Source organism: Zonotrichia albicollis, chromosome 11, assembly GCF_047830755.1.
Source record: "Zonotrichia albicollis isolate bZonAlb1 chromosome 11, bZonAlb1.hap1, whole genome shotgun sequence".
Taxonomy (NCBI): domain Eukaryota; kingdom Metazoa; phylum Chordata; class Aves; order Passeriformes; family Passerellidae; genus Zonotrichia; species Zonotrichia albicollis.
The window spans coordinates 18,165,816-18,192,877 of record NC_133829.1 but is presented as its reverse complement, the minus strand read 5'-3'; the positions used below and the strand labels follow the sequence as shown (position 1 = coordinate 18,192,877).

At 53.3% G+C, this 27,062-nt stretch overlaps 1 protein-coding gene across 7 annotated transcripts in view; it reads right to left on the bottom strand.

Moving 5' to 3' along the window:
* CPEB1 (cytoplasmic polyadenylation element binding protein 1) overlaps positions 1 to 27,062 on the bottom strand; it is a 32,377-nt gene extending 5,315 nt beyond the window's left edge. Inside the window, exons 1-6 of one of the 7 annotated variants that reach the window (XM_005490303.4) lie at positions 26,907 to 27,062; positions 17,501 to 17,689; positions 2,992 to 3,206; positions 1,273 to 1,522; positions 909 to 1,022; positions 692 to 796 (exon numbers count right to left, since the gene is read on the bottom strand). In XM_005490303.4, coding sequence (XP_005490360.1) covers positions 692 to 796; positions 909 to 1,022; positions 1,273 to 1,522; positions 2,992 to 3,206; positions 17,501 to 17,689; positions 26,907 to 26,982 — 949 coding nt within the window. In that variant the 5' untranslated portion in view covers positions 26,983 to 27,062. Of the gene's footprint in view, positions 1 to 691; positions 797 to 908; positions 1,023 to 1,272; positions 1,523 to 2,991; positions 3,207 to 4,716; positions 4,873 to 17,500; positions 17,690 to 17,953; positions 18,238 to 18,538; positions 18,759 to 26,906 lie in introns of those variants that run through there. The other 6 variants (XM_005490304.4, XM_074549678.1, XM_005490306.4 and 3 more) reach the window with 6 other exon arrangements.

Genomic DNA, 27,062 nt, shown 5'->3' with positions numbered 1-27,062 from the left:
TTTGTGTGGTAGCTTTTGCTGTTCCCAGCAATATTATTCTCTTAATATGTAAGCCAAGCTTGAAGAGCCCAAACCCAAGCTCAGCACGAGGGGCAGGATGCCCAGGGCCATGTGGGCCACTGTCCATTATCCACAAACCACACCTGGACATGCCAGGTGGGCACCACCAGCCTGGACACAACAAGGTCTGCAGAGAAACAGACCCTGCTATGTATTTAGGATGGTCCAGCTCAAATACAGTCCAGGGTTAAATAAAGTCCCTTCCATGGGTGCCAGTGCTCTACCTCACACTGCTCTGGTGACTGAATGAGGCCATCAGGCACTACAGGGCCTCCAAACCAGCCACTTCCTACCCTGTGACTAATTCCTGCTTACACAAGATGCCAGCCCAGCTGCACATGCTGGCAGTGGGATCGGCAGCTGTTCCACAGCCACAGCCCTACATGGAGCTCCCAAAACACGCAGAGAAGGTTCCCCCAGCCCACACTTCTGTCCCACACTGCTATGGATGGGTGAGGAGGCTGGGTTTGGGGTGCCAGTGCTCTGCAGCCCAGGTGGACACCCAAGTGAGGGCAGGACATTACCCCAGGTGCTCTGTACCAACCAGTCACCAGCATGCAGCTGTACCATCCCAGCATCCGTGCTGTAACATAGCATGGGAAAAAAGTAACCCTACCGTGTTCGCTATTACCTTTAGGCATATTACCTTTGGGAGGACAGCGTGGGTGTTTGCCATCCTTACCAGGCCACTCCACACTCAGGGAGCCAAAAACACGGAAAGTGTTGATCAGCCCAGCTACAGAGAGAAGCAGAGAGGTCAGTGTCCCCCACAGAAAGCTCCATCCTGCACCCTCCCAACATCAGCACCCAAGGCCTTGGTGTGGGGCCTCGCTTTCAGGGCTGCTCACCTTCTGTAATGTCCCATGGGACTCCTCCCAGGAACACCTTGCAGGAGTAGACGGGGTTCTTGTAGTTTCGGGGAGGCAGCTGCCCGCTCCAGGTGCAGGTTGCTTCGTTCACAGCTTGTAGAAAACACCAGTAATGCTCAGTACAGGATCATTTCCTTCCCACTCTCCCACAGGTCTCCCCATCTTCCCCAACTACAGGCTGAGCAGAACTGCACAGCCACAGGCAGCTGCCCTGATCTCTCAGCACACAGAGCCTGGAGCAAACTCTGTGTTCAGCCTGTGTCACTGTGTTCAGCTCAGTGTGTGCACAGATGCCACCAGCCCCCCCAGGTGTGGGGCTGTCCCCATGCCCCTCCCAGCTCACCTGCTGCCTGCCGATGAAGCCGGGCTTCTCTCTCAATGCTGAAGGGATCCTCCGGAGAGTCCAGAAGATCCCAGGAAGGCCACGCAGAGGCTCCAGGCCATCTCTTCGATGCACTGGCCGGGGAGGAAGTGACTGCAGCCAGGGCAGCTTGGTCTTGATCCAGCTGGGATCCCACTCCCATCTTCAAGGGGTCTCTCGACACCCCACTGAGAGGCAAGAAGGGCAGAGGAGGGGAAATGCGAAGGCTTGACTGCAAGAGAAAAGGCCATGTTGAATTCCAGCTCTGAGTAAGAGCACATAATGCCAGTGGTGAGGTATCACACTGGGGCCCTGCCCTTGCCCATGCAGGAAAGGGGGCTCTCGGGGATCCCCTGAGACCCTCTGAGGCTTGGCAGAGGCAAGAAAGCAGCAATCCCAACATATCCTGGCACCCTAGGAAAGCCCTGGGCCATTCTCCACTGAACCCATGCCCATGAACAGCAGCAGGGATCTTTAAGGAGGAGGCACTTCAGAGACCACCAAGCCAACAGCTACCCCTGGCTGTACAGCCTCAAGAACAGCATCACCCCTGGGGAGCACCAGCCTCAGGCTCTGTGCTGTGCCTGCAGTGGGCAGGGCTTGCTGGAAGCGCCCGGGGACTCTGCAGGCACCCGCTGGATCTCATCCTCACAGCCCAGCTCCAGGGCTGCCTGACCAGGGAGGGAGCACCGTGCACCACAGCTCCTCCCAGGGCAGGAGGAGGGAAGGCTGGATTAATGGAACAGCAGGGAGGCAGGATGCTGCACAGCTCGGTGCCAGCTGCGCTGCGGATCTGTCCCTGCGCTGCCACGGCAGCCGCCCACGCTGAGCCCTGCTCAGAGCCCTGCCCTTCACAAACAAGGCCAGCACAGAGCCCTGCACCACCTGCCACCAGCACTGCCTGCCTGCTGCAGGCACCCAGCACATCCTGACCCTCCAGGGTGCATCACAGCACCATCAACCCCACAGCCAGGCAGGCCTGTCCTTCACACCCACCCCAACACAGGGGCCAAGGCCATGGCAGCACCACAGCACAGCCTGAGCAGCTCCTGGCTTTATCCTCCCGTGCCAAGGCCAGGCCATGCAGCAGCACCCCAGAGCTGGCTGCAGCCAGGCCGCCCTGCTGGCACCCAGAGCTGCCACTTGCACCCACCACAGACCCACCAGAGCAGACTGGGGCAGCCAGCCAGACACTCACTTGCTCCCTGCCTTTCAAATTTAGCTGTGCTTTAGGGAATGGGAGCAGGCCAGACCCAGTTTGCTCTGGAAAAAAAACACCCTGAGACGGAGAAGTGCAGTCAAATGGGAAGAGCAATGAAAGGACAGTAGCTCCTCAGAAGTCCAGGCTGGATCAGCCACCTCCCTGCTGGGATCAGAGCACAGACACCACCCTGCCTCACACCAGCTCAAGCACTCCAGATCCCTCTGGGAGCTACTGTAACCCAGTAGGGTTTCAAGCACAAACCCAAAAAGCCAAAATAATAGCTTAGAAGAAAAAAAATATGAGGATACTGCTGGCTTGTGGTGAGGGACTGGGAGACTGAGCCTGTCTCCCAACCCCTGGGCTGTGCCAGTGTGCGCACAACAGCTCCTCCCAGCATCCCCTCCCATTCCTGAGCAGGCAGAGCTCTGGCTGGCAGCTCCACTCAGCTGTTCTGTGCTCCCCAAAAAACTCAGCAGGACCCCAGGAGCCACACTTACAATCAAGTCAGAGAGGTGGTCAGAACCAGAGCTGAACCCACTGGTGTCCGAGTCCGAGGGGCTGCTGGAGCGGGAGTCCAGGAGGGAGCGCGAGTTCCTCAGCGGCGGCGTGGAAAACTTTTCTGGCAGGTCTGAACCAATGGGGTCTAAAGGCAGAAAACCCAGCGGGGGCTTCCCCAGGACGTTGCCAAGAGGGCTACTCAGCATGCTGAGAACTGCAACAGAGAGGGACACAGTCTGTCAGGGCTGCAGCACAACACTGCTCCTTCCTCCTGTGGCCCAGGAGGCCACCGAGCTCCTGTCACCCCACAGTGTCATGTCTGGGAGGTGGCACCTCTGGTGTTTGCCATCACTTGGGCCTTGGTGCTGCACAGAGCCCACAGCAGCTGGTGTGGCTGACAAAGATGAAGGTGGGTTTTGAGAGAGATGAGCCAGGAGAACCCACTTCATGTGGGAGAAGTTCAGAGATCCCACATCCCAGATTACAGAGCTCAGAAGTGCTCTGGGACAGGGCTCTCTGCTCAGTCCAAGCCATTCCCTGCCACTTGTCCTGGAGCAAGCTGGGGCTCAGGGGGCAGCTCCCCAGGGATGGGGGCACACACACCTGGCCCAGCAGCAGGGATTTCCATGCTCAGAGCTGGGACACTGCTCCCAGCATCCCTGCCAGGAGCTGGCTGTGGGCAGGCAGGAAGGTGCCAGCCTGGGCTGCTGACAGAGAGGCTTCGCTGTCCCTGGTGTGCTCACAGCAAGTCTGTCTGGTCAGGCCTCTGCCCCAGAGCCTGCAGACAAGGATGTGTCAGACTGCTTCCCTCACATTGCAGGTTTTCCTCCCACTGAGGAGAATCCAGGAAAATTCCTCCCTACAAAGAGAGCTGCTTCTGAGCAGAGGAGCAGGCCATTCAAAGGTCACAAAGTCACATCCTGGTCAGTGATGTGGGGGCAGATGCCACCCACAAGGCGAGGGAATGTAGGGCAGGGATCCCACAGGGGCACACCACCAAGCAGCCTATTCAAAAAGAGCAAGTCTCAGCAAGCTGAATGCGTACCAGAACCAAGTGAAAAGAGCAAAGCATTCAGAAATGGTTTTAATTATTCACAGGCTGCAAAACAAGGCAGCTTGCCCTGAAGCTCTCAGTTTTCAGCAAAGCAAATTTGGGATCCACTCGAGATCCTCCATGCCCCACCTGATCTCAGCAAGCTGAACCATGAGGTTTTAACCTACATTTTCAGCAGCTCCTATGCAGATGAGGATTAACAATCCAAACCACCAGCCAGACCAGGAGAGTGACAACACCATGGTGCTTCAGCATGCTGTGGTGCCAGCGCCAGGGAGAGCTGCTGAGCACAGCTGAGGCAACATGCTGGGATGTCCCTATCCCAAACTGCATTATCCAGTCACACATCCAGTGTGAAGCTGGCACCTCCAGCCCCACACCTGGGGAAAAACCTCACACCCCAACAGCACACAGGTACAGGTGCCTCCTTGAAGTATCTCCCTCAACTCAAGGCAGAGACCTCAGCAACAGCCACAACATCTTCCCACATTTGCAGAGCCTTATCCCTGCAAGATTCCCCTACTCTGGCTACATCACAGGACTAGGAACTCACCTCTGACCACACTGAGACAGGGACCTCCTGCCCCTGGCTCTCCTGGACAGGCAGCACCTGTGTTCACACCCAGCCCTGCAGCCACAGGAAAATGCCAGCCAGCCTGGCAGTCCTTACCTGGGCAGCAGCAGCCCTGGGACCGAGGGAATGTGACACAGCTGGGGAGGAGCTGCTCCCTCCTAATCCCAGCTCTGAGCAGGGCACAGCATCTCCCAGCACCGGCAAGCCGCACTTGCTGCTCTGCTGACTTCTCTGAAGCCACGTGATGTGTTTAAAAATACAGCCGGCGTATTGTTCTGGGGAGACAGCTGAATCTGTCCGACAGGCTCCAAAATCTGATTAGTCACTAAACAGCACAAGAGGCAAAGCAAAGCAGCTGATCCCACAGCCCAAGCCTTGCTGCCAACAAATGCTCCCGCGCTGACACCCTCCTCTCCTTGCCCGGCCAGCGAGGGCCGTGGGTTTGGAACGCTGCAGCCCCGTGCTGACCCCAGCTGCACAGCATTCCTGAGACCTGGAGCAGCTCACGCCAAGCAGGCTGCTGCCAGATAATGCTGCCCTGCCCTCTAGCTCCTGCTTAGCAGAGATGTGGAATCAGAACTCGGTTTAGGATGCAACAGCAACGGTTTGGGGCTCATCAAGAGCTCCCAGGGGCATTACAGGGTCCAGCTGCTCTGCCCTATTTATGACATCCTTGTCCTTCCCATGATTTCTCAGCTCTCGCAGCAGCTACAAAACCAGTAAGGCCAGCACAAGCACACTGAAGTGGCAGGATTACTGGCCTTTAAAAGGATCTACTGTCTGGGCATTTACCACCACACAAAACCCTGCCAGCTTCAGCTGCCCCAATCCTAACCTCATGTCCTGGAAGTGCTGACATCCTGCTGTTAACACGGATGGATTCCATCCAGTTCAGCAGCTTTGACAGCTCTGCACTGGCAGCACTTGATTACACACTCAGCAGGGCAAACTGAGCTCGTGGGAGACCCCACATCACCCCAGTGGGCCTGACTCAGCTTCACCTGGTACCCACAGCCCCTCACAGGGACAGTGGCAGGAAAAGCCATGAGTCAAACTCAGCATTTTTACAGTGACCAGGCTGTGGGCTCTGATGCCAAGCTGTGCAGGTAGCCTAGGAAACACCGGCAAGAGACACCCAGATCTTATTCCTCAGCACTATCCCAAAGGCATCCTGATCCAACTCCTTGCTTCAACCCAAACTCCTCCTGAGGAATGGGGCACAAGAGCCCAACACAGGCTGCCCACCTAAAAAAAGCCTTCAAGGCACTGGGGCCACACTTCTCTCTGGGGAGTTGGCCTTGTTCAACCATCCAAGCAGACAGCTCATGCAAGGGAAAAATCATTCCCAACACACATGCAAGATGCATCAGCAATTCCTGGAGTTAAGTGCCACAGTGAAAAAGCAAGTACCATGGAACTACTCAGGGTAAGAAAAGAACATGAGTGCAAAGAAGGATTTTTCACACCTAGAGGGGAAACTAACTTGGGGGGGTCAACATGATTCCCATTCACCACTCACACACCAAGAGCTTGTGGAACTTCTCCTGCCTCTGCTCAGTGCAGCAAGGGAGGCACATGGCAATGCTCCTCTGCAGGGGACAGCAGAAAAGGAGCTTTTAATAGAATCTGGGCACTGACTTTTGACTGGCTGCTGCAGCTCCAATGCCTGACACAGAGGCAGCTCTGCTCCATCTCTGGGTGTGCCAGCCCAGCACGGGCACCTCTGGCCTCTGTGGAGCAGCCCTGACACCACAGAGCACAGCCTTGGCCACACAGCCACTCCCTGGAGAAGGAGCATTTTTCAAACTGCTCCTCTCTTCCTTAGCCAAGCTTTCCCTGGTAACTGCTGTTTGGAACACCTTTATTCCTGCATCAACCCAGGGCCCCTAAGGAAGCCCAGGGGAGCACAAGACTCTCAGACCCATCACACCTGACAGAAACAAGCAATGAGCCCACAGTGCTGGTTTCAACTCCTGAGGCCACCTCTACCTGCAGACCCTAAATAAATTATCCCTTAGATCCCACTACCAAGCACTGAGCTACCCCACTGAATGTGAGTTTACACTAACAAGCAGATCCAGCACAAGCTGCAATGCAGAGCACACTTTGGCAAAGTGTCCCAACAGCAAGAGTCCAGTCCAAGCACTAAGAACAGTTTTTACTATTCCATCCACCAGTTAAAACATGCAATTTAAGCACCTGCCCAGGACCTTGGAGCACACAGTTCTTCTCTGTACACTGTAATTTGCAGCCATTTGATATGTAGACCTTCCTAGCAGCTTTGCCCATGCCCACTCTGTAAGACAGGAATATAAAGATGAGCCCCAAGGATTGCTGGTTGTGGCAGCTCAGGGGAAGAAGGGCTCTGGGAAAATAACCACTATGCTGATGACAAATGACAGCTTATTGCCTTGGATAACACCTTAAGGGCAACAGGATCATTTAGGTTGAAAAAGACCTCCAACACAGAGTTCAACCTTTGACCAATCACCACTTTGCCAGCTAGACCAGAGCACCAAGTGCCACATCCAGACATTTCACATGGAGCACCCACTGAGTTCATGCCTGATGGACAGAGCTGACCAGAACCTCAGCCACCTCCACAGTGCCCTTTGAACAAAATGCCTCAGCTCAGCTCTGTGGGAGACCACCCAACCAGCAGCATACAAGATCAGTGCTGATGCTCTTCGCTCCCTGGTGCATCAGTTTAATCAAATTACCCAGAAACTGAGTCTTGCCCAGAGCAAAAATCTCTCTTATCCTGCAGCTGCCCAGGTCCCTCCACTCTCAGAACATCAATGAGAGCTCCCTCATGGCTGAGAGCAACACTTGCCACAGGGCCCTGCAGACACATGGAGAGAGGGCCAAGGAGCTCCTGCTGCAGGAGCAGCGTGCCAGGCCCAGTCTGAGCTGCCAGCTGTGTCTGGCACCCACAGACTGAGCACAGGCAGCTGGACACAGCCCCAGGGCCAGAGGGGCGCACACACTCTCAGAAGTAATGCTCTGGAGAGGTGTTCAGCCTTTAGAAACTCTCTGCAGGGATGAGAAAGCCTACTTGGAAAAGTCCAGGACTTGTCTGAGCGAGGTCACCTCTGCAGGCTGGCACCTCCAGCAAGAGGGACATGGCCATCTCCACAAGTTTGTCTGCTCAGAGATTCCTCAGCACAACAAGGATGGCAAGGCTGTTAACACCTCCCCCTGCATCCACCAGCTACTACACAGGCTGGAAATGCACCTTTCTGCCTGGATGTCCCCACAGAACAGGAATGCTCTCCAGCCAGGTTTCAGTGACACCTGCCATGCCCAGAGGCTGCAGCACCATACACACATTTGGGGCAGAGCAGCAGAGGAGAGCAGCAGTGTGATTGAGGCCCTGGAGACTGAATACAGTGCACTTTCTTTTGTCATGCATCAAATAAGCCTGTAAAGTTAAAAAAAAAAAAAAGCTAATGTCCTAAACAATAGCCTGCTGCAATTCCAGAAAAACAGCTCGTCTGCAGTTTTTACCACCCAGCCAAGCTCTGCCCTGGTGGGGTGGGAGCAAGCTGAATGTGTTTTAGTCAGCCAAAAAGCAGCACCTCCTACAGACACTGAGAAACTCCGTGGCAAGAGCAACATTTGCATGTCTGAAAAGCAAATGGGCACCTCAAGCAGCTCCTAGAGCTGTGGTGCAGCAGTGACACAGCCAGACAAGCTGCCAGGGTGAGCAGCTTACCCTCACCAAACTGCTCAAAGCTCATGGCAGGGAAGGGGTGACCAACACTCCAGTCTAACCCTGAATTTCAGCACGTCTCACCTGCAGCTGTGGGACCTGGAGCTGCCTGCACAGGAACATTGACTGAAACGTGGCCAGCAGCAGCTGCAGATGTGGGGCTGGAGCACACAGGACAGGAAAGGCAGACATTGGATTCTCCCTGTTTACCAAATTCTCACAAAAAAGCCAAGGAAAAGCTGCAGCAAGAGCAGTGGCACAAAAATTTCCTCTTAAGTGGAGCAGCCATGGGATAAGGCCCAGAGGTGGAGGAAACTGTGTCCTTAGAGCCTGAGCAGCACACTGGATACATCCAGAGGATCTGCCCAGCTCAAATCCTCCAACTTTCATTGCATTCCCATTACTCCACTGAAAAAACAGTCTAATAACAGTGCTGTTATTAGAGGAGCCAAGCAAAGTCCAAGGCACACCATCCTCTCCAAGCTGTATCACCACAGAAGCCCCAACAATCTTGAGCTCTGGAGAAAAGCAGCTCCCAGAACTGCAGATGTAATCAAAGCAGCAGCAAACACCATCTAAGTAGGACCTACAGCACAGCCCATTTTTTTTCCTGAACTACAAAAGAGGAACCTCTGCCCTCACAGATTCTTCATTTGGGGCAAAGAAAAACTGAAGATACACTGGCAGCTATTTCTGGTTTGCTAAGAAGGGGGCAGGGGAATAAAAAAGGCAGCATGATCCCACAGCTGAACCACAGAATTAGAGTCAGGACACCTGAGGTCTATTCTTGGTTCTGACACCAACATGGTAAAGTCACTTGCCCTGAAAAATGGAAACAGCAGCATAACTGGGAACAAGTAGAAGATTATTGCATTAACATCTGAGAGCACTGGTCCTGAGAGCAGGGCCTGGCTGACAACAAGGCTCACAGCTTCCTGAGGCAGGGAATTTACTCCTGCGTGTTTCTAGGAAGAGAAAACAGCTGCCCAAGGTAAATACAAGAATCAGAAAAGACAGCTAAAATGCAATTCAGGATTACAAGTGCCCAGGTAATTGCATTCACTAAGCAGGCTGCCACAACCACAGTTGTCTTTAAAAAGATCAGAACGCTGAAATACAGCAGGTTTTAAGACGTATCACTCCCAGAGAGATTTAAAAGCCAACATATTCAGGTCAAATTCCGCACAACAAGCTTCAGCTTAGCAAGCCTCAAGAACAAACACTTCTATATTTAAGTACCAAACTCTCCTCAACTATCTGCTGCAACATCTAGGGTGCAAACTGAGCTCTGTGTGTTACCTGACGTGATAACAAGGGTGACTGACTCATCCTCAGCTGCATCACAGTTTGGGGGTGCCAAGGCCAGGATACACCTTTAGAAGGGGGGACTCTGGAAGGGGAGAGGGTGTTGGCCAGACCCCTCTGCAGGCTGCAGTGAGGGAAAAACAACTGAAAAAAAGACAGACTTTAGTCCCAAACTCAATTTTCCTTGGGAAATGGCACACAAGCCTCAGCTGGCATAAAGCCACTGCCAGACTGACACTTCCAAAGCCCACCAGGGATGCAGGCTCCCAGTTACCTTCCATGACCTCTGCACCCCTTAGCATCACAGCTTGGGAGCCTGCCTGACCTTCAGCTCCACACTCTGGGGGAGAAATCCAGGCAGAGGGACAAGGAGGGGTGTCCCCATGGCCACCTCACGTGTGGCACCAGCTGCTGTGCCCGAGAGCCGCCTCTGCTCTGGCAGCAGCACAGACAGCACCTGTGATTCAGCTCTTTTGCCACCACCCAAGGGCCCAGGCACAGGGCAGAGAGCTGCAGATGGGCACAGAAGGTGCAGCCCTGGCTGGAGATGCCTTGCTCAGCACCCCAGCCCTACAGCAGCACCACTCAGCCTCAGGGCAGTGACAGGCCAAGGACTGCAGCATCCTTTGGAAGGGCATCATCCCCAAGCCAGCTCAGGGGAGGGACCCACTAAAAGATTGTTTTTGTGGGAACAAGAGGCAGAATTCATTTCTGGAGCCCCCTTGGGCTACATTATTTCTGCCACCCTCCAGCAGCTTTCCTACCCTGCTCTGAGCAAGAGCTGGACTGGATAACCTCAACCTTCCACCTGGAGCTGCCCTAAAATCCCCAGCCTGCCAAGAGCACTGCAGAGGGCCCACAGCCTCTGCTACAGGCACACACACTGGGAGAGCAGGCCCAAAAGCTGATCCCTACCCTGCTCCATGTGGAAACACATTCTGCATGTGCTGTAGAGTTTGCAGGAAAGGCACTGAGTCAAAAACACATCCAAGACCTCTTCTAGAAAGCTCCCATGCTCCTGATGGAGCTGCAGCACAGCCTCTGGATCAGCTCTGCCCAGCAAGGAACCCTCACATCCACTGCCTGGACATGCAGCAGTGCTAGGGCTGGAGGAAAACCTCATCTCTCATTTGACTGATGCAATTTTGGGGACGAATACTCCAGGCCAGGGCTTGCACACACTAAACCACTCCCCCTGCTGCTACCTCCGTATCAATCACAGCAAAGGCTAAGCCATGAATTGCCTGGGGCAGTTCAGACCCACCAAACAGCAGCTCCACTGCTCTCCCTGGAAGGGAATGCGCCTTTCAAGGCTCAATTCCAGAGTGAGCCAAGAGAAATGTTCTCCAAATCACCACTGAACAGTGCCACAGGGCTGCTCCAGAGGCCACAATCAAACAGCCCTGCCTGGCAGAAGCCAAGGGGAGGGTTTGGGTGGTACCTGCTCCCACAAGCTGCCTCCAGCATAGGACTGGAGCTGCCCTGACCCACTTCAGGCCTGGCTGGGTACAAGCAGAGATGCTGGTTGGGTTCCTGTTCCAGTTACTCCTCTATTTGCATCTTCTGTTTTACAGCATCAGCGCAGATAAAAATAAATCTGTTTTAGGAGAAGCTGCTCAAATGGAAGCTTTAAGAGTTGGACTGAGAGCAACTTCCTTTAGAAACCAATTGCAAGCTGAGGTTTGATACTTCTTTTACTCATTTGATACATATTTTATTCTGTTCAGGATCAAATACTGCTGGCACATGAGCAGTGTGCAGCTTTTAAGTGCTTCCCACTCCCCAGCACGGGTGGCTGGAGCCAAGCACTGAGGAATGAGACCACTGAGCATGAGCAGCTCTCTCGGAAACACATTCAAGGAACAAGTGCCCATTAAGCACCCACATCGAGTAAATCCTTAGAAGAGTGCTACAAGCACTAGGATGGCATGGGGCAAGCTCTTAGTAAGGCCGCCTCAGGTACTCCTGGAATACCAGCACGGAGCAGGAGAGCCAGAGAGCCAAACCAGCTCCCAGTTTTGTGCCTTTACACTGTTACCATCCACAACCCTCACCCAGAAAGCAACACTACATCTCTGCTTCCATTACTGCACTCTGAACACCAGCAAGCTGCTCCCAAAGAACCAAAGACTGCTGGGAAAGTCTGTCCTCCTTTCAAGCGAACAAAGCATGCCAAGAACATGTAATTCAGGACCACCACCAAAACTCTGGATACCTATTTTCCTGAACCAGGCACAGGTCCCGGGTCAGCAGGAGTTGCCCTTCCCTCCTCGTCCCAGCAGGACAAAGGAGCATTTCACTGAGTTTCCTAGGCACACTTGGGCTTACATGGAAGTAAGTATCACCCAAGGGAAGCGCTCTCCCCCTCACTCCAAGCACCCATTTCATTACAGAGCAGGAAAAATCCTCCTTGGATATTCTGATGCCCACCTAGTGCTGCCCACACACTGAGCCCTCCATCAGGATGCACCTCTGAAATCTTCCTCCAGCACAAGGAGAAGGATTTACACACAGCCAAGGCAGAATACACAGGAGCTGAGGACACACCTAGGTCAGCTGAAGCCACTTGTCCAAAAGACAGCAGGAAAAACAGCAGGGAGAGACCTGGATATGCACAAAGGAGAGCTCTATGGAGCTTGGCATAGGTTAGCCAAGCAGCAAATTAAACAGATGGAGAACTGGAGACCCAAATCCTCTGCCCCAAGCTCTGCATCCGACCACTCAAACCAGCAGCTTGAGGAAAGCCAGTTATTGCCATGCTGCATTTATAAACAGCCACCCCAGGCTGAGCAGCACCTCTCCCCTGGGGGGCTCAGGTGCCCTCCACCACACACAGCATCTGAGGACACTGAAAACAGCCTGACCTCGGGGAGCAGCTTATGAATCCCTCCTGCTGTTATCAAGAAGAAAGGCAAGGAGTCCATGACAACAACTGTTCTTCCTGTGCAACAGGTCTTTTCTTTCATCTTTCAGATGGGGCTTTGCCTTGAAGACTTCAGAGAGATTTGTGCTCTGAGGCCTCGCTATCTGCCAGGCAACACACAACAGACTGCCCGCAGCTCCAGCCTGGCAGAGCTTAAGCAAGTACAGATAAGCAAGCTTATTGCAAAAATGAGTTGCTGTGCTCTGGGAAGCAGAAGAGCCAAGGGCTGGAAAGACTCAGCAGCATTTTCCTACCATGGGCCATTTCCCCAGAAGCAGAGCGACGGGAGCTGCAAGCGTGCAGGCTGGAGAATGAGACAGCAGCAGCCACCCCGCAGAGGGCACAGATGAGGCTGGAGCTGCAGTCTCAAGAGCAAATCCAAGGAAAAGCTCAGATCTGTTGCTGCACCAGCAGCTTTAGGGCCACACAACAAGCAGAAGGGCAGATGCAGCAAGGTGCTCCATCAGATGCCAGCAGGAAGACCTTACCTCGAGAGCCCAACATCCTCTCCAGAGAACCTGATCCTGCTAAAAACACTCCCAGGTTAGCACTGCAGACTTAGTGTTAACAGACTGGTTTTAGGATGATTTCCCTGTGGGCAAGTCTGCTGTCCCACATAGGGACAGCTCCCAATGTAGGGCAGGACAGACCAGCCAGACCGAGCAGCTGGCACGCAGGCTGAAAGCCAGGCAGGGAGACCCAAAATCTGCACGCAGATCTGCTGCTCTCCAGGCAAAAACTGGAACAAGACCCCATTTTCCTGCACCCCTTGAGAAACAGGGCAGTGAAGGTAAAGGATAGCATCAAGGGCAGTCCCACCTCGCTGCCTCTTAACCCCTCAGAGATCTCAGCACACCTGCCTGCCTACTCAAAAACTAAAGACAGGGAAACACGGCCTCAAGAAATACAGAACAGCAGGACTGCAAGTGTTAAAGGCCAGCCTCCTGCACAAGTCCCTCCCCAGGTCACAGAGCAGGTTGCTGGCACTTGCTGAAGTATTTCCAGCCTGACAGATCCAGCGGCAGCAGAGGGTTTGAGACACTTGGCCGGCTGTGAGACAGCAGTTCCATCCTACAGCCAGGAAGTGCCAGCAGCTCGAGCCTGCAGCAGCCACTGCCTCCAGAGAGCCTCTCCAGGCACCAGCAGTGCCTCTGGCACGCTCCCCAGAGCTCAGCACACGCCCTCTGTGCATTACAGGCCTGGTGCAGAAGGAAAACTCCTCACAAATAACCCTGCCTGGGCACAAGGGGCTCAGCAGCCCTTTGGGAACAGGGGATGTAGGCAGGAGTGGGGCATAAAAACCAGCCCCGCTGTTCTCCAGCCTCCCGTCAGCTGGCATGTGCTCCTACTGCACCAAGCTGTGTGGTGACAACGCCCTGGGAGCACAAGGTGACACCAGAAGGCTTTGCAGCCAAAGGTCCTTCCCAAGCTGAGGAAGCTCCGGGCTGGCAGGGACCAGACAGAGGAGAAGAGGTCCCAGCTCATCAGTACTCAAGCACAGCACTGCAGGGGACCACATCAGCAATATTTTCAGCCTGATTGTTCGCTATTTTGTTGCATTTCCACCCTTCCAGCCACCTCTCCGTGGGTCCGCACAGCTGAGTCACTGCTGGAACCTTCCAAGCGCTCGGGTGCCAGCAGCACAACAGTTTGCTTGGCAGTGCCAGCCCTCCCCCATGGCCAGCACTGCCGCAGCCTCACCTGCCTGCAGGACACCCCACGGAGGCCTCGGCAGCACTCAGACACAGCAACATCCTCTCCACATCTCTGCATGCACAGTGGCCACCTGGCAGCACCAGCACCTGCCAGCTCCTCAGACCGGGGACACTTTTCTGCCACCCACAGTGTTCCACAACCTTTCAGCAAACACTTCTGAGCTACAGGCCCTCTGCTCCCAGGCAGCTCCACTGCCACTCCTCCAGGGCCCTGAGGAAGGGCTAAGGCCCCACAGAGATGGGAGGGGTGGGTGGCTGAAGCAATACAAAGCTGTGCACAGGACCAGCCTTTCACCTCCCCAGCCAGCACCTACCATCCCCACAGCTCTCAAATACAAAGCTGTGCACAGGACCAGCCTCTACCTCCCCCAGCTAGCACCTAGCATTCCCACAGCTCTCAAATACAAAGCTGTGCACAGGACCAGCCTTCCACCTCCCCAGCCAGCACCGACCATCCCACAGCTCTCAAATACAAAGCTGTGCACAGGACCAGCCTTTCACCTCCCCAGCCAGCACCTACCATCCCCACAGTTCTCAAATACAAAGCTGTGCACAGGACCAGCCTCTACCTCCCCCAGCTAGCACTGACCATCCCACAGCTCTCAGAGCAGGGGAGTAACAGCAGCCCAGATCGAGAAGCACTCCTGGCCCAGCTGCTGCTCGCCTGCAAAGGGAGTGTGGGAGTGAGAAGGAGAACATTGTCTCAGGATCACAACAGCGCCAGCCACAGGGCACTGGACCCTCTGCACAGCCACTGAAGGCCAGAGCTGCTCTGTACAAGCAGTACAGCTGCACTTGGGCAGGTCTCACGCCCCACCAAGTCCCTCTCTGTACTAATGGGAATACCAGGAGTCAGAAGTGCAGGAACAGGCCTCTTCAGACAGCACTGGGTGCCATCTTCCACCAGCTGTTGCCACACTTGTCACAACCTCACAACCTCCCAGTGGGCACAGATCATCAGAGCCCAGGGCTGTGCTTGAGGCAAGGTCCTTTCCCCAGCTCTATCCAGGCCTCTGCGGCAGGCAGGAGCTCCAGCACAAAGCACTGCAGTCAGTGGGGGCACCTGACACCAGATACACTCTCTGTGAGCAGAGAGGTCACCAGAGCACCTTCAAATCCTCTCCAACTCAATCTCTCTCCTGAAACCAGCAGCCCTTCCACTCCCTCAGCAGTGAATTCCCACCAGCAGCATGGCCATGCCAGCCTTGCCACCCAGGCTCCGAGGTGCAGAGCCCGCCCCGGGCTCATGCCAGCACTGCTCGCCTGCCTGCCGGAGCACTGCGGAGACATCCACGCCTCTGCCAAGGCAGCCTGGCAGGAACTTGCCAAGAGAGCTCTGGAGATGGCTCCAGAGGAGCAGGTGGAGCTGGGACACCCGCACCGAGGGACTGCCCCCGTGTGTGACAGCCCCGTTCCGCAGCGCGCTGCGCGCCCAGCCCAGTGCCACGGTCACTCCAGGGGATGTCACCTGCTCCAAGTGTGCTCTTCATCCATTAAAGACCCTGTGACACAGGGAACGGCAGGGCTCCATCTGCCAACAGCCAGAAGGGGCTCAGAGCAGAGCTCTGAGGCACCTGGCTGGCCCACCGCACACTAACAACTTTTCTCTCCCTCCTTCGAGGTCTCAGCTGGCAATGGAAGTACAGGCAGGAGTGTGTGGTATTCCCTGGTTCATTAGGGGAAGCCCACAGGACCATGTGGAAGTTTGCTCACTGGAGCAGAGCAAAGCTTAATAAAGCTACCGCAGCTGGGCTGCAGGCAGACCTCAAGTGCCCATGCCAGGCCCCACATGCCAAGTCTCGTGGAAATTAAATGCAGAAACTCAAATGAGCTGTGCAGATTGAGCTGTTCAAACTCTGCTACCCCACTAGCACTTTTTTTTTTGCTCTTTTACAACTCATGCAGCAACTCAGGGATGTGTCCCAGAAGCTCTTCCTATGCTCAGGACAGCACCCCCTTGCCCCTCCAAACATCCACACAGGCAAGCCCCACTGCCCAGCTCCCCCAGCCAAGAAACTGTCTGTAACTCCTGTCAGCATCAGCTCCATGCCTGGGGCCTCAGTGTCACCCAAGCCTGCACAGTGATGCACTCTCCTTTTAACAAAGCAGCAGCATGCTGCTATAAAGGGATGAGTTTCTGTAGCAACCAGGCTGTACTTGCACAAACTCTGCCAAAGCACTAGATCTTTCCACAGACTGATACTTAAACGAACACACTGTTTGTGAAACTGGTTTTTACATGCCTCAAAGGCTACCAAGTGAACCCTTCCCTGTTTTACCCCTCTGCTCCAACACCAGGCTGACAGGATGCATTAAGTTTGTGCATGCAGCACCCCTTCCTCCCCTCCTGGGATTTTACAGGGAAGGCCGGTGTCTCAAACAGTTAACTGGGACCCCACATCACTCCAGGGGAGGGCACCCAGCATGCCTGGAATCCCCGAGCCGATCCCAGCTGCAAAAGCAGACTGGAGAGGATCAAGGGGGAAGGGCACAGCAGCCAGCAGCGCGTGGCTGCAAGCCCACACCCTGCCCATCACGTAGGTTTGCGCTGGACCACAAGAGTTAAAACAAGAAGCCATTCCACTGCATCTCCTGCAGCCCACTGGCAGGCACAGCCCGCTATTTCTAGTTGAGCGTGGGAGTGGAGAAGGATCCCTCCGAGTCTCCCACCCAGCCCCAACCTGGCTGAAGTTGTTGGGTGCTGGCTGTACCACACCCCACGGCAGAGTTGGGCAAGTGAGGCTGCCGGGACTTTGGGAATCAGGCACGGGGGGGACCCTCTGCAAGCACACCCCTCCCCACCTGCAGAGCTCCCTGCCACCAGGGATTTCCTCAGGCTGCCGGAGCGAAGTTCAGCCTCACTCCTACCCAGCGTGTTCAGCCTCCTGACACCACACCCCCCACCCACTCCTTCCAAACACAGCAAGAGGATTTCTCCTCTCCCGGTGAGGTTATTCCTCCAGCAGCGTTACAGCTCTGAGCAAAACAACCCCGGGCACTTCTCATCTGCAGTGAGCTGACAGCAGAGCAGAGGGGGCTGTGGCACAGGCAGCCACAGCCTCCCCAACTCAGCTGTCACATTACACAAGCAGCACGGCTCCAGAAGCCCCCATTAGCCGCCGCCAGCGCCCTGTTACACAAGCACATCGCTCCACGTTAGCTTGAAACCAGCCAAAAACACACACACAACCCAACAACTGTTGCTGCATGTGTCAGCAGACTCACCGGACTGTGTGCTGGTTTGTGCTGCAGTGTCAGAGTCCTGGGTGCTCCAGGGTCTGTCCCACCCTGTCAGGTTGAGAGACTGCAGGCCAAGGCACAGATCGTTGGTGTCTGGGAGGCCACGGGAAGACTCTTGCGTGGACGTAGGGAAGAGCATCCTGCTTGCCGCTGCTTCTTCAGAGTCCTGGATGTCTGCTCGGATGGAGAACAAACAGAAGCTTGAGAGTTCAGGGCTGCTTTTTTCTTTTTAAAGCAGGAGTTTTCCAAAGCATTAAGCCCCAAGCCAGGTCTCGCGTCGCTCTGAAGCCACAGCTCCTGCAACCAGCAGTTGCACCCCAAAAGGGAGGGCTACCATATGTCCAGAATCCAGCCCCCCACCCCCCTCGGCCCCTCCACCTTCCTATCCCGTCTGCATTACTGACTGGGTCAGCATGTGACCAGGCTGCTGATGCTTACTGTGCTGACAGTGACGTCACTCTGCCATGCAAGAGAACTGCATCAGCTCTTACAAAATAAAGGTAAGAAGAAAGGAGAAGATTTCCCCTGACAGACAAGACGGTAGCAGGAGCAAAGAGGAGCAGTTCCAGTAAATCAGGGGAGGCAGGCAGCACAAAGCAGGGCTCGTCGGCACAGCAGACACCAGGCTGGAGGCAGCAATCCCCCCAGCAACGACGAGAGCAGCAGCGACAGAGCACAGTTAGTTTTAGTGCTACCCAGCTCTCCTGTCCCCGCCTCCCTCCACCCACAAAACCCAAAAACACTTTAGTCCTGGCCAGCTTCCAGCTGCTGGCTCCGATTCAGAGCCGATGCAAAGCTTCGCAATTCTGCTGGCATAATCTGTTTGGTTGAGCCCGGCCACTGTGCCTCACTGACTCGGCATTGTTTACCCCTGAGTAACAAGGATAACCTTCAACCCCCACTGCCCGGAGAGCAGCCCATCATCCCTGCTCCAGCCCAGGCAGGCACATCCCACTGGTACAGGAGGAGGAAGAGGACCAAGCAGATCCATTCCACATCAGGAATTTTTCATGGCCTGTTTACCTTTAGCCTGCCTGGTCCTCCCTTTCCCAGCCCTCCCCTCCCTCGCAGGGTGTTCACAAGCCTACAGTACTGGAGATGCGGATTCTCGCCTTGGCTTAAGCCCGTGCCAACAGCCTAAGGAAACGCAGCAGGTTCATAGTCTGAGAATTCCAGTTTAACGCAGGGATCTGGGGGCTGGTGAAACCACAAGATGCTCAGCTGTGCTACCCGAAATCTGAGTCAGAGGGCATTTATAAGCCAACTCCCAAGCAGCAGCAGCTGTCTCCTCCTCCTCCCCCTGCCCCCACAGCCTCCCACTGTGCCATCAGATGTACACCTCACTCCACACACCGCTCCCGGCTCTTCCGCAGGCGCTGCAGTCGCTCCAGTCTGTCACATTATCCCTCACGTGCAGTCCCAGCCATCCCAGACAGCCCGGCAGCGTTCCTGGCCTCCTCTGCCACATCCCATGGCACTCGGATGCCCACGAGCAAAGGCCAGGCAGAGGCTGCTGGCAGCTGGGTAGCCCATGTGTGACACAGCCACCGCTGCCAGAGGCAGGAGCCTTGCCTCCACCCCATGGCACTTTGGGAGCACCAGCATTCCCAGACCCCAGGGAGGGGACTGAGGCACCACAGGCAGTATCACAGCCTTTAAAACCATCACCTGCTGGCAACATGTCACCTTCCCTCCTCCCAGCTGCAGCCTCCTCCACAGCACTCCACCGGGGTGTTTCCTACTCCTAGTAGTACTAGTACAAGCTGTAGTGCCAATTCAGTCACATTACTACCAAGCACCTGTAACAGCATCACACTGCATCTCCAGCATGATATTGCACTGCATCAATTCTTCCCAGACAGGTTTTTGATGGCTTGTTTTGGACATCTAACATAGGGAGGAAAGGATCAAGACACAGTGCTCAGCCAACTCAGTTCCCACAGCAACCATAACTTGTCCATATGAATATGGAACATTCCTGCCTTTATGAAAAGGCACAAGTGCTGTGCTCAGATCCCTGGCAGCAGGAGACTCCCTTCCCTTTGGGAACCAGGGATCTTGCTAGGTCTCAAAAGAATAAATCCCACCAAGCTCCATCTTCTGGGAAGCATGGACACAGAGTACTGACACACAGCAAAACCGGAATCCCAACAGCTTGGATGAAACCCACAACTGAAAAAATAAGAAAAATACAGAACAAATTTATCTGTGACAGGAAGCATTCATTCCACAGTATCCAGCCAAGCTTTCCCTAACTATCTGCATTTTTCAGGAAATAAACTGTTTCATTTAATCAAACCAAATCAGATACAAGCAAAAGATCCATGATTCCCTCTGATGATTTCAATTCACATTAAAAACAAACTCCCTGCAATCCAGTTTCAGCTCTAACTGTGGAAGCACACAGCAAAATCCACTCAGATAACCAGCAGTTTTTAATTAGATCTTTTCCCATCGGAAGCCAACAACCAGCCCAAGCTGCTTCCCCTTTAATACTCCCAGCCAGGCTGAAAGACAGATACAGGTCATCCAGACAAAACATCAACTGAAAAAACAAAGAGAACTTACACAGATTTCTGGACTAGTTATTTTAAGTCAAGAGTCTGGAGATTTGCTACAAAGCAAGCAATTGTAGGCAGAAAAAACTAATCAGATACTAGACCAGGAAGAATTAAATTTCTGACAAAAATTCAGTTTCAGAGTCATAACCTCAAGTTATTCATAACTAAATGCTTACCAAATACTGAATAACTTCACTTTGCAATCTGACACAGCCCAACCCAAACGCTTCACTGCAGCTTTTTCCAAGCCCCAACCACCAGCACAAGCCCTTCCAACCTGGATTTTTCCCTGGAGTTGCCACTGGAAGCCAACCATCCTGGCAGAGGGAGCGGCGCTGCGCTGGGCTCGTGCCCGAGCGTCTGGGAGAGACTGAGCTCCTGCCTCCCAAGCCTGTTGGGTTTGATTTCAACAGCATTGTGAGAACAAAGTCCTTAACAAAACACTCCCTCACTGGCCTTGGAGCAAGTGTCTCTCTCCTGGGTGACTCCCTCCTGGCCTGCCCAGGAGATCCCTGCAGCCAGGCCAGACAGTTTCCACACCACTGCCCACACAGAAAGCTGCATTTTCCAGATTTTAACTGGGAGCCCTGGATTTAAGGCATTCCAAAGGCTCTAGAAGATGAGGATCTCCAGAGCTCAGCTCTCACCTGCAGGCAAGGACAGCTCCCACAGGCCCAGCCCCTGTCCCCACCCCACTCACAGCACTTGAGGCAGGTGAGTTTCCACACAGGAAGCTGGGTTGGGGAGCTCGTCTGGTTAAAACCAAGCCACAGGGAGTTAGTTTTAAGCCCGGTTCTCTCCCCTGATCTGGTATGCAGCATGGCTGCACCAACCAGGCACTTCAAACAAGAAAATATTTAGGAAATTACAGCCTAAGCCTGCGTGGGAAGGATCCACAGGGCCTGGCAGCAGAAGCTGTGATCCACAAGCAGGTTGTGGGTTAAGGGAGCAGGAGGAGCAGGGAGCATGATCCAGTTCCCAGCCCATGGCAGCAGCATCTCTGTGCCATCAGCCTGGAAAGGTGGTGCTTCCACCTAGCACAGAGGGGTTCAGATATTGGAGCCTTCCAGATCTGGGAAGGCCAGCTAACAATCCAGCAAACAGGGTTTTTCTTCCTCTGGGTTTTCTCAGACTGGTTAAGGAAACATGAACCAAATCAGATTCCATTCCTACCACCTCCACAGCCAGGACAGCTCTCCCTTTGCTCCCACACCCTGGTTTCCACCAGAGCCTGAATACACATGAAACCCCTCCTTGAATGCACCCCAAGCACTGAGGGCAGGAGAATGACAAGCCCAGCTCAGTTGTAAGCTCTCCTCTCTGACAAAACCAGATTCACCCTGTGGACTAGAGCTCTGACCAAGGCTGAGCTTCCAAACCAAACCTGGAGAAGCCAGAGGCAGAGGCAGAAGCCTTCAGAAGACAAACAGGAAGGCAGCAGCAGCAGCATTGCTCTGCCTTTCACACTTCCCTGCACCTCCAACTGTAAGGGCTGGGAATTGCATCCCTGAAAATTAAGCCTCTCAAGTGCCTTCTGCACTCAAGACAAATACCCAAGTGAAAGCTGTCAGATGAGTCACTTGTACTCCCAAAGTGCATTGGAGATCATTAGGGACTTAGAAAAGCACTTGTTCACCATAAACCTACTAGTTACAAGAGGCTTTTCTGAAACGCAACTAAGCATCTCCCCTGTAATCTGAAAGTGGAGACACTTGCTGCTGTGTGACCTGTTTCACTGCCAGATGACGGAGTCTGCCTTGTTCCACAGCCACAAACACTTGAGCAGCAGGCAAACAGCTACTTCAGAAACCAAGGAAGAGACACTGCAACAGTCTTGCTGCTCTGCCTCCCTCTTCCAAGAGTAACAGAGACTGCCACAGAATTACAGCACCAAAAACCTGAGTGACAGAGCTCAGAACAAATCATATAACTGCTGGATCTTCAGGAACACCACCAGCCTGTGAGCACAGCAGAACACAACAGCTCTAGGCCAAGTGCCTGCTCGACAGAACACTGACCTGCTTCTATTTGCATATCTGATACAAAACCCAATTACTAGAGGCACTTTCCAGTAGAGAGAGGCATCATGATTGTGTAGGCAAAAACCTGGCTGTGTGACACTTCAAAGGCCAGCAAGACCAAGGGAAGTAAGTGTGCTCTTTTTCTGGGGCACAGGTGTGGAATCTCCCTATTCTGGATGTGTACATGGCATCCAGCATTTCTCTGGGGCAGACAGAATAGCTCTGTCAGCTTCAGGTGAGCTCCTGTTCAGAGTTACTCTGCCTCAGCACCTCCAGCTAAGCAGAGCTACCTTTGGGGTCCCTGCCTCCCTGAGCATTTTATTCCCTGATTCAAGGCCATGCATATCAGGTCAGCTGCATCCAGCGCTGTCTGGAATGTTTCCTTGGGGCTGCAGAGGAAGAGCAGAGGAATTTACATTACGGTATCAGAGACACTTTTTGGACGGCTAAACAAGTGATAGGTCATTAATTGACTGCAGTTAAGAGCAAACAGGAAGCCGATTTAGTCATCAGCTAGTCTGGGTTTGCATTTGTCCTTCAGTTTTCCTTAAATAAAGCAGCCACAGAGTCATTAAAGCCTGATGGGCCACAACTAACAGCCTTTAAACTTGGCACCTGAAGCCTCTCCTATCCGAAGGAAGTCATTTAAGCATCTCCCATTTCTTCACACAATGGACTGTCAAGTTAGAGCAAAATAATGGTTGCTTTGTTGCTGTTAAATGAGCAAAGCTTAATGAATGAGATATCAATGTTACTGGGACATTTGGGGTACCTATATGTCTTCAAAGTTCCTTTTAAACAAAGCACTGCCTTCAGCTGAAAGCAGCCACAGGTATACAAAAGCTACCGTGGGAGCTTTACTCCCAGCTCTACTAAAGCTGGAAGTTGTGCCTAGTTTCAAAAGCTGGTGTATGTAGCAGCACCCAGCACGGCCCAACTTTAAAGCCTGGCAGCAGGCTTTAAAACGAACCAGCAGCCAAGCTAAGAAATTGTCCTTGCCCACACTCTTATCCAGAGAGGTGATAAACATATGCAACAGCTTTAAAATCACATTCCTTGTGCAGCAGCTGCTCAAGGACAGGCAGCTGCTCCAGCAGCACCGTCAGGAGATGCTGACTCCTGCCTCTGTCAAGGCCACGCTGCCTCTCCCATCTCCAGCACCACACAAAAGCCACTAAAGGTTAAGGCCTGCACTGAGGAGGTGCTGCCTTTCCCCACAGAAGACAGAGCCAGACGTGCAGCAGTTGGGAAGCACCATGACCCTGTCCCAGAAGCCACCAGACAGGTTCTACAATGACACCACTGCACCCCGAGCCTGGTGCTTGGAGAGCTCCTGGAACAGCACCCACAAACCTCAGGGGTTGATCAGCCCCGGCATCCCAACACAGCTGGCTCTGACCAGGGGCAAAGCTCACCACGGAGTATCCTCAGCTGCAAACTGATCTTTACAGACACCCAAGTGAAGGTGTGGCAAGCTGAACCTGCAGCAGCAGTCCCAGCTGTGCCCAGAAGGGGATAGATAACCCTGCCTGTGAGGATGCAGAGTGCTGAATCAGCCCGTGCTCTCACATTGCCCACGCTGATCCCAGCACGGCCTCGCTGCCAGCCCGACAGTAAAGTGTTTCCACACGTGCTTCCCCAATAGCATTAGTGAAAGGTCACAAACTTCTGCCATCTCCTCTCCACCACGTGTAATCCTCTTAGTGCTCAAAGGGGCTTCTTCAACACAAGTCCAAGCTGGGATAAATTTAGTTTGACCTGAAGATGACAACTGAAAAGCTTGAGGGACCATGAATAGATTAAAGTCCAAGCATTTACTGCTGGAATAAAGTCTCTTCCCCAAGCTCTGCCCTTTAAAGAGTTTAAGTTGTAAAAAGACAGTCCTTTCACCTGTTATAGCTACTACATTCATGGTGGATCTCCAGATTCAAGCAAGGAATGTCCTGATAATCTAGTCTAACAGTGGCTCCTGCACAAGCAAAAACCCCACAGACTCAGGAATTCTTCAGGAGTGACTTGACTTGGAGCAGAGACAAAACACCACAGGAGATGAAGGGTCTCTGCTCCATTGATCACCTACCCAGAAGTGACTCAAGGGCAAGGCAAGCAGCTCCAACAACCTGTTCCAGGCTTAACCACCTGCACTATATTCTGCATTTTAGCAATCAGCTGCTCAGCCTTACAGCCATCAGGTGTGAATTTCTGCACAACGCAAGCCAAGGTCCAGGTGCCAAAATAACCCCCATTTATAGATCACAGATGCCCCAGGATTCACATCTTTGCTGACACTGCCAGCTTTTTCATGGAGAAGACTCTCATTATCAACCTATGAAACATCAGGAGCAGCTCCTGCACTTTCCAGCTCCAAAGACAGGACAAAGCTTGCAGAGCTGCTGCATTCAGGCCCTCCTTACCTACCCAGAGAACCCAGCTCCAACATAAAGGAAACAAGGCTGGGACTGCAAGGAGAGCAATAACTCTGAGCTGCTGATGCTTTGGCAGATGCTGACTCATCCACGAATTTACAGCTGATAACTGCTGGCCCAGGTTGCTCTCTTATCAATACCTTCACATTTCTGTTGTCCCAAGGCAGCCCTACTCCAGCCCAGCATCCTTTGAGAAGTGAGGAATTCTTTCCTCACAGCACCATAAGCATTTGTGTCACTACACAAGGGATTTGACACAAGCTGAAATCCTCCTGTGTGGATAACTACTGCTGAGCAAGGCTCCCACCCTGCTCCCCAGGACTCACTGGTCAGACTGGTCCCCAGCTGCCAAAGCAGGAAAAAAAGCTGCTTAGGGTGCCCCCAAAGCACAACTTTGGTCTCCCTGCAGCAAAAATAACATTTGCTAGAGGAAGGCCCTCTGTTTTACACCCCAGTGCCAGTGGATTTGCCCTATGAGAGGTTTCCCACTGGACTTATCACCTGAAATAAGCAGTTTAACACTACTGGGAAACTCAAGAGTTTCCACACAAGGCATCACCAGCAAGACCCTCTGCTCCAGACATCCCTAGGAAAAACAAGAGTAAATGACAGAGCACACAGATTTGCAAGCAGCAGGTCAGTAAAAGCTCCTAATTCAGTGCCAGGCAAACACCCCCAACCCTCAGAGAAGAGTTTTCAAAGTCAAACACAGCATGGCAAGTTAAAATTGCTGTGCCAGCTCTTAAGCCCAGACACAAAACCAGAACTAACCCACACCTTCACATGATCAATCTGCTCTAGCAGGCAGAGACATCTCCTTTATAAATCAGGTTAACTTTGGCAAGCTGAAACTTAATTAGGAAATACCATGAACATGTTCTAAGAGCCTATGAAATATCCCCATTCCAAATGGGGTAGGAAGGGCTATAGCAAAGATTTCTACAAGGAAGCCAGAAACAACCCTTTCATTAACCCACTGCAAGGAGGTAAAAAAAAGCATTAAATTTATTTCTCCTTTATGCTTCCAGTGCACCCAGATCAGATACAGCACTGTGTGCCAGGGGACCAAAAAAAAAAAAAAAAACACAACAAAACAAACCAGCTCAGCACAATGCACCAGTAACCTGAAAGGGTTAATATTCACTACACCACTGCTCAGGAGTAGCCAGCATAGCCTCCAATCCCACTTTACCAGAGAGGTTTCAAGCAATGCTGGCCATGGATCCAGGCCTCCAAGCAGGCAGTTCACTTCCCCTGGTATTTCTGCAGCGCCAGCACGGGATCACATGGCCAGATCAGCCCCAGGTCCACACTGCTAAGTCCTCAAATACCCAGGAGATTAAGCTGCACTGGAAGTCATCTGGTAGCAGTCATTTTGCTAGCCCAGAACAAAGTTGCACTGTACAGGCATCAAGCAGACCCACACGGTGTGCAGGCACTCATTTAGAGCTTTTTTCCACGCCCATTTGATTAAACTCAGATTACCCACCAGGCCAAGGCAGCCCTGTCTCCATGTGACTGCAGAGAAACCTGCTCTGCCCAGGGAACCCTGCAAGGTCACCAGCTGGGGAGGCTCAGCCCTTCATTTCCCACTTTGCTTTGGGACCTATCCTGAGGGGTCAGCTTGTTTCCAATAATGGCTGAAGCGTTTATTGACCCTGTAATTCAGAGGCTGGAGAGGCAAGAGCAATCCCTTTCAAGTGCCCAAATCCTGGCACAAGCAAGCACTGCTGCTCAGAGGTGTGCTGGCAAAAGGAGTACCAGGCACAGGTACATTTACTGGCAGACCTGGGCTGCTGCAAAGGGACAAACGCACGTCCTTCACTTGGATAAAAATAAGACCAGACCAAACACACTCTGCTTTGGCACAGAACTTCTGTCTTAAGGCAGCAGAACATGCCCACTCCCCTCAGCCTGGAACAAACAGAAGCTTGCAGCACTGATTTCATCACACCAAGCTTGCTTTGCAGGGAAGTCTGCACCCACCTGTGCTCTTACATGCATGTTAGCTGACCTGTGGTTTTTCAAAACTCTTGCAACTTCAATGTATGCAGCAACTCAGCCTGGCTAACCTTGGGAGCAGATGAATGCTGCCTCCAGGAGAGGCACACTAAAGGAGCCTGCTGCAGGTATTCCCACCAGCAGGTCAGGCAGGGGGCACTCACACCCTGCCCACAATAACCCACAGCACCACAGGGAGGCAAGCAAGCCTTCCCAGGCACCTCCACGCTGCCAGGGAATACACAGGGTGCTCATTTCAGGCACACAAGCAAAGACCCCCTGGTACCAAGCATACCAACACCCATGCACTGAGGATCACCATCACCACCTGTTCACCAGGTCCACCCAGCACCTCCCCACCCCTGCACCCCCCCTCCATCACCTGGCAGGGTGTCACATTTGCCTTTTGTGACAGGCGTGGTGCAGACTCCACTGAAATCCAGAGAGTTGTCCAACATGGCATTTATTCGGCGGAAAATATCTGCATTGCTGCAAGTGGAAAGTGCAGGGGCATTCGGGCTATCCCAGCAGTCTTTTA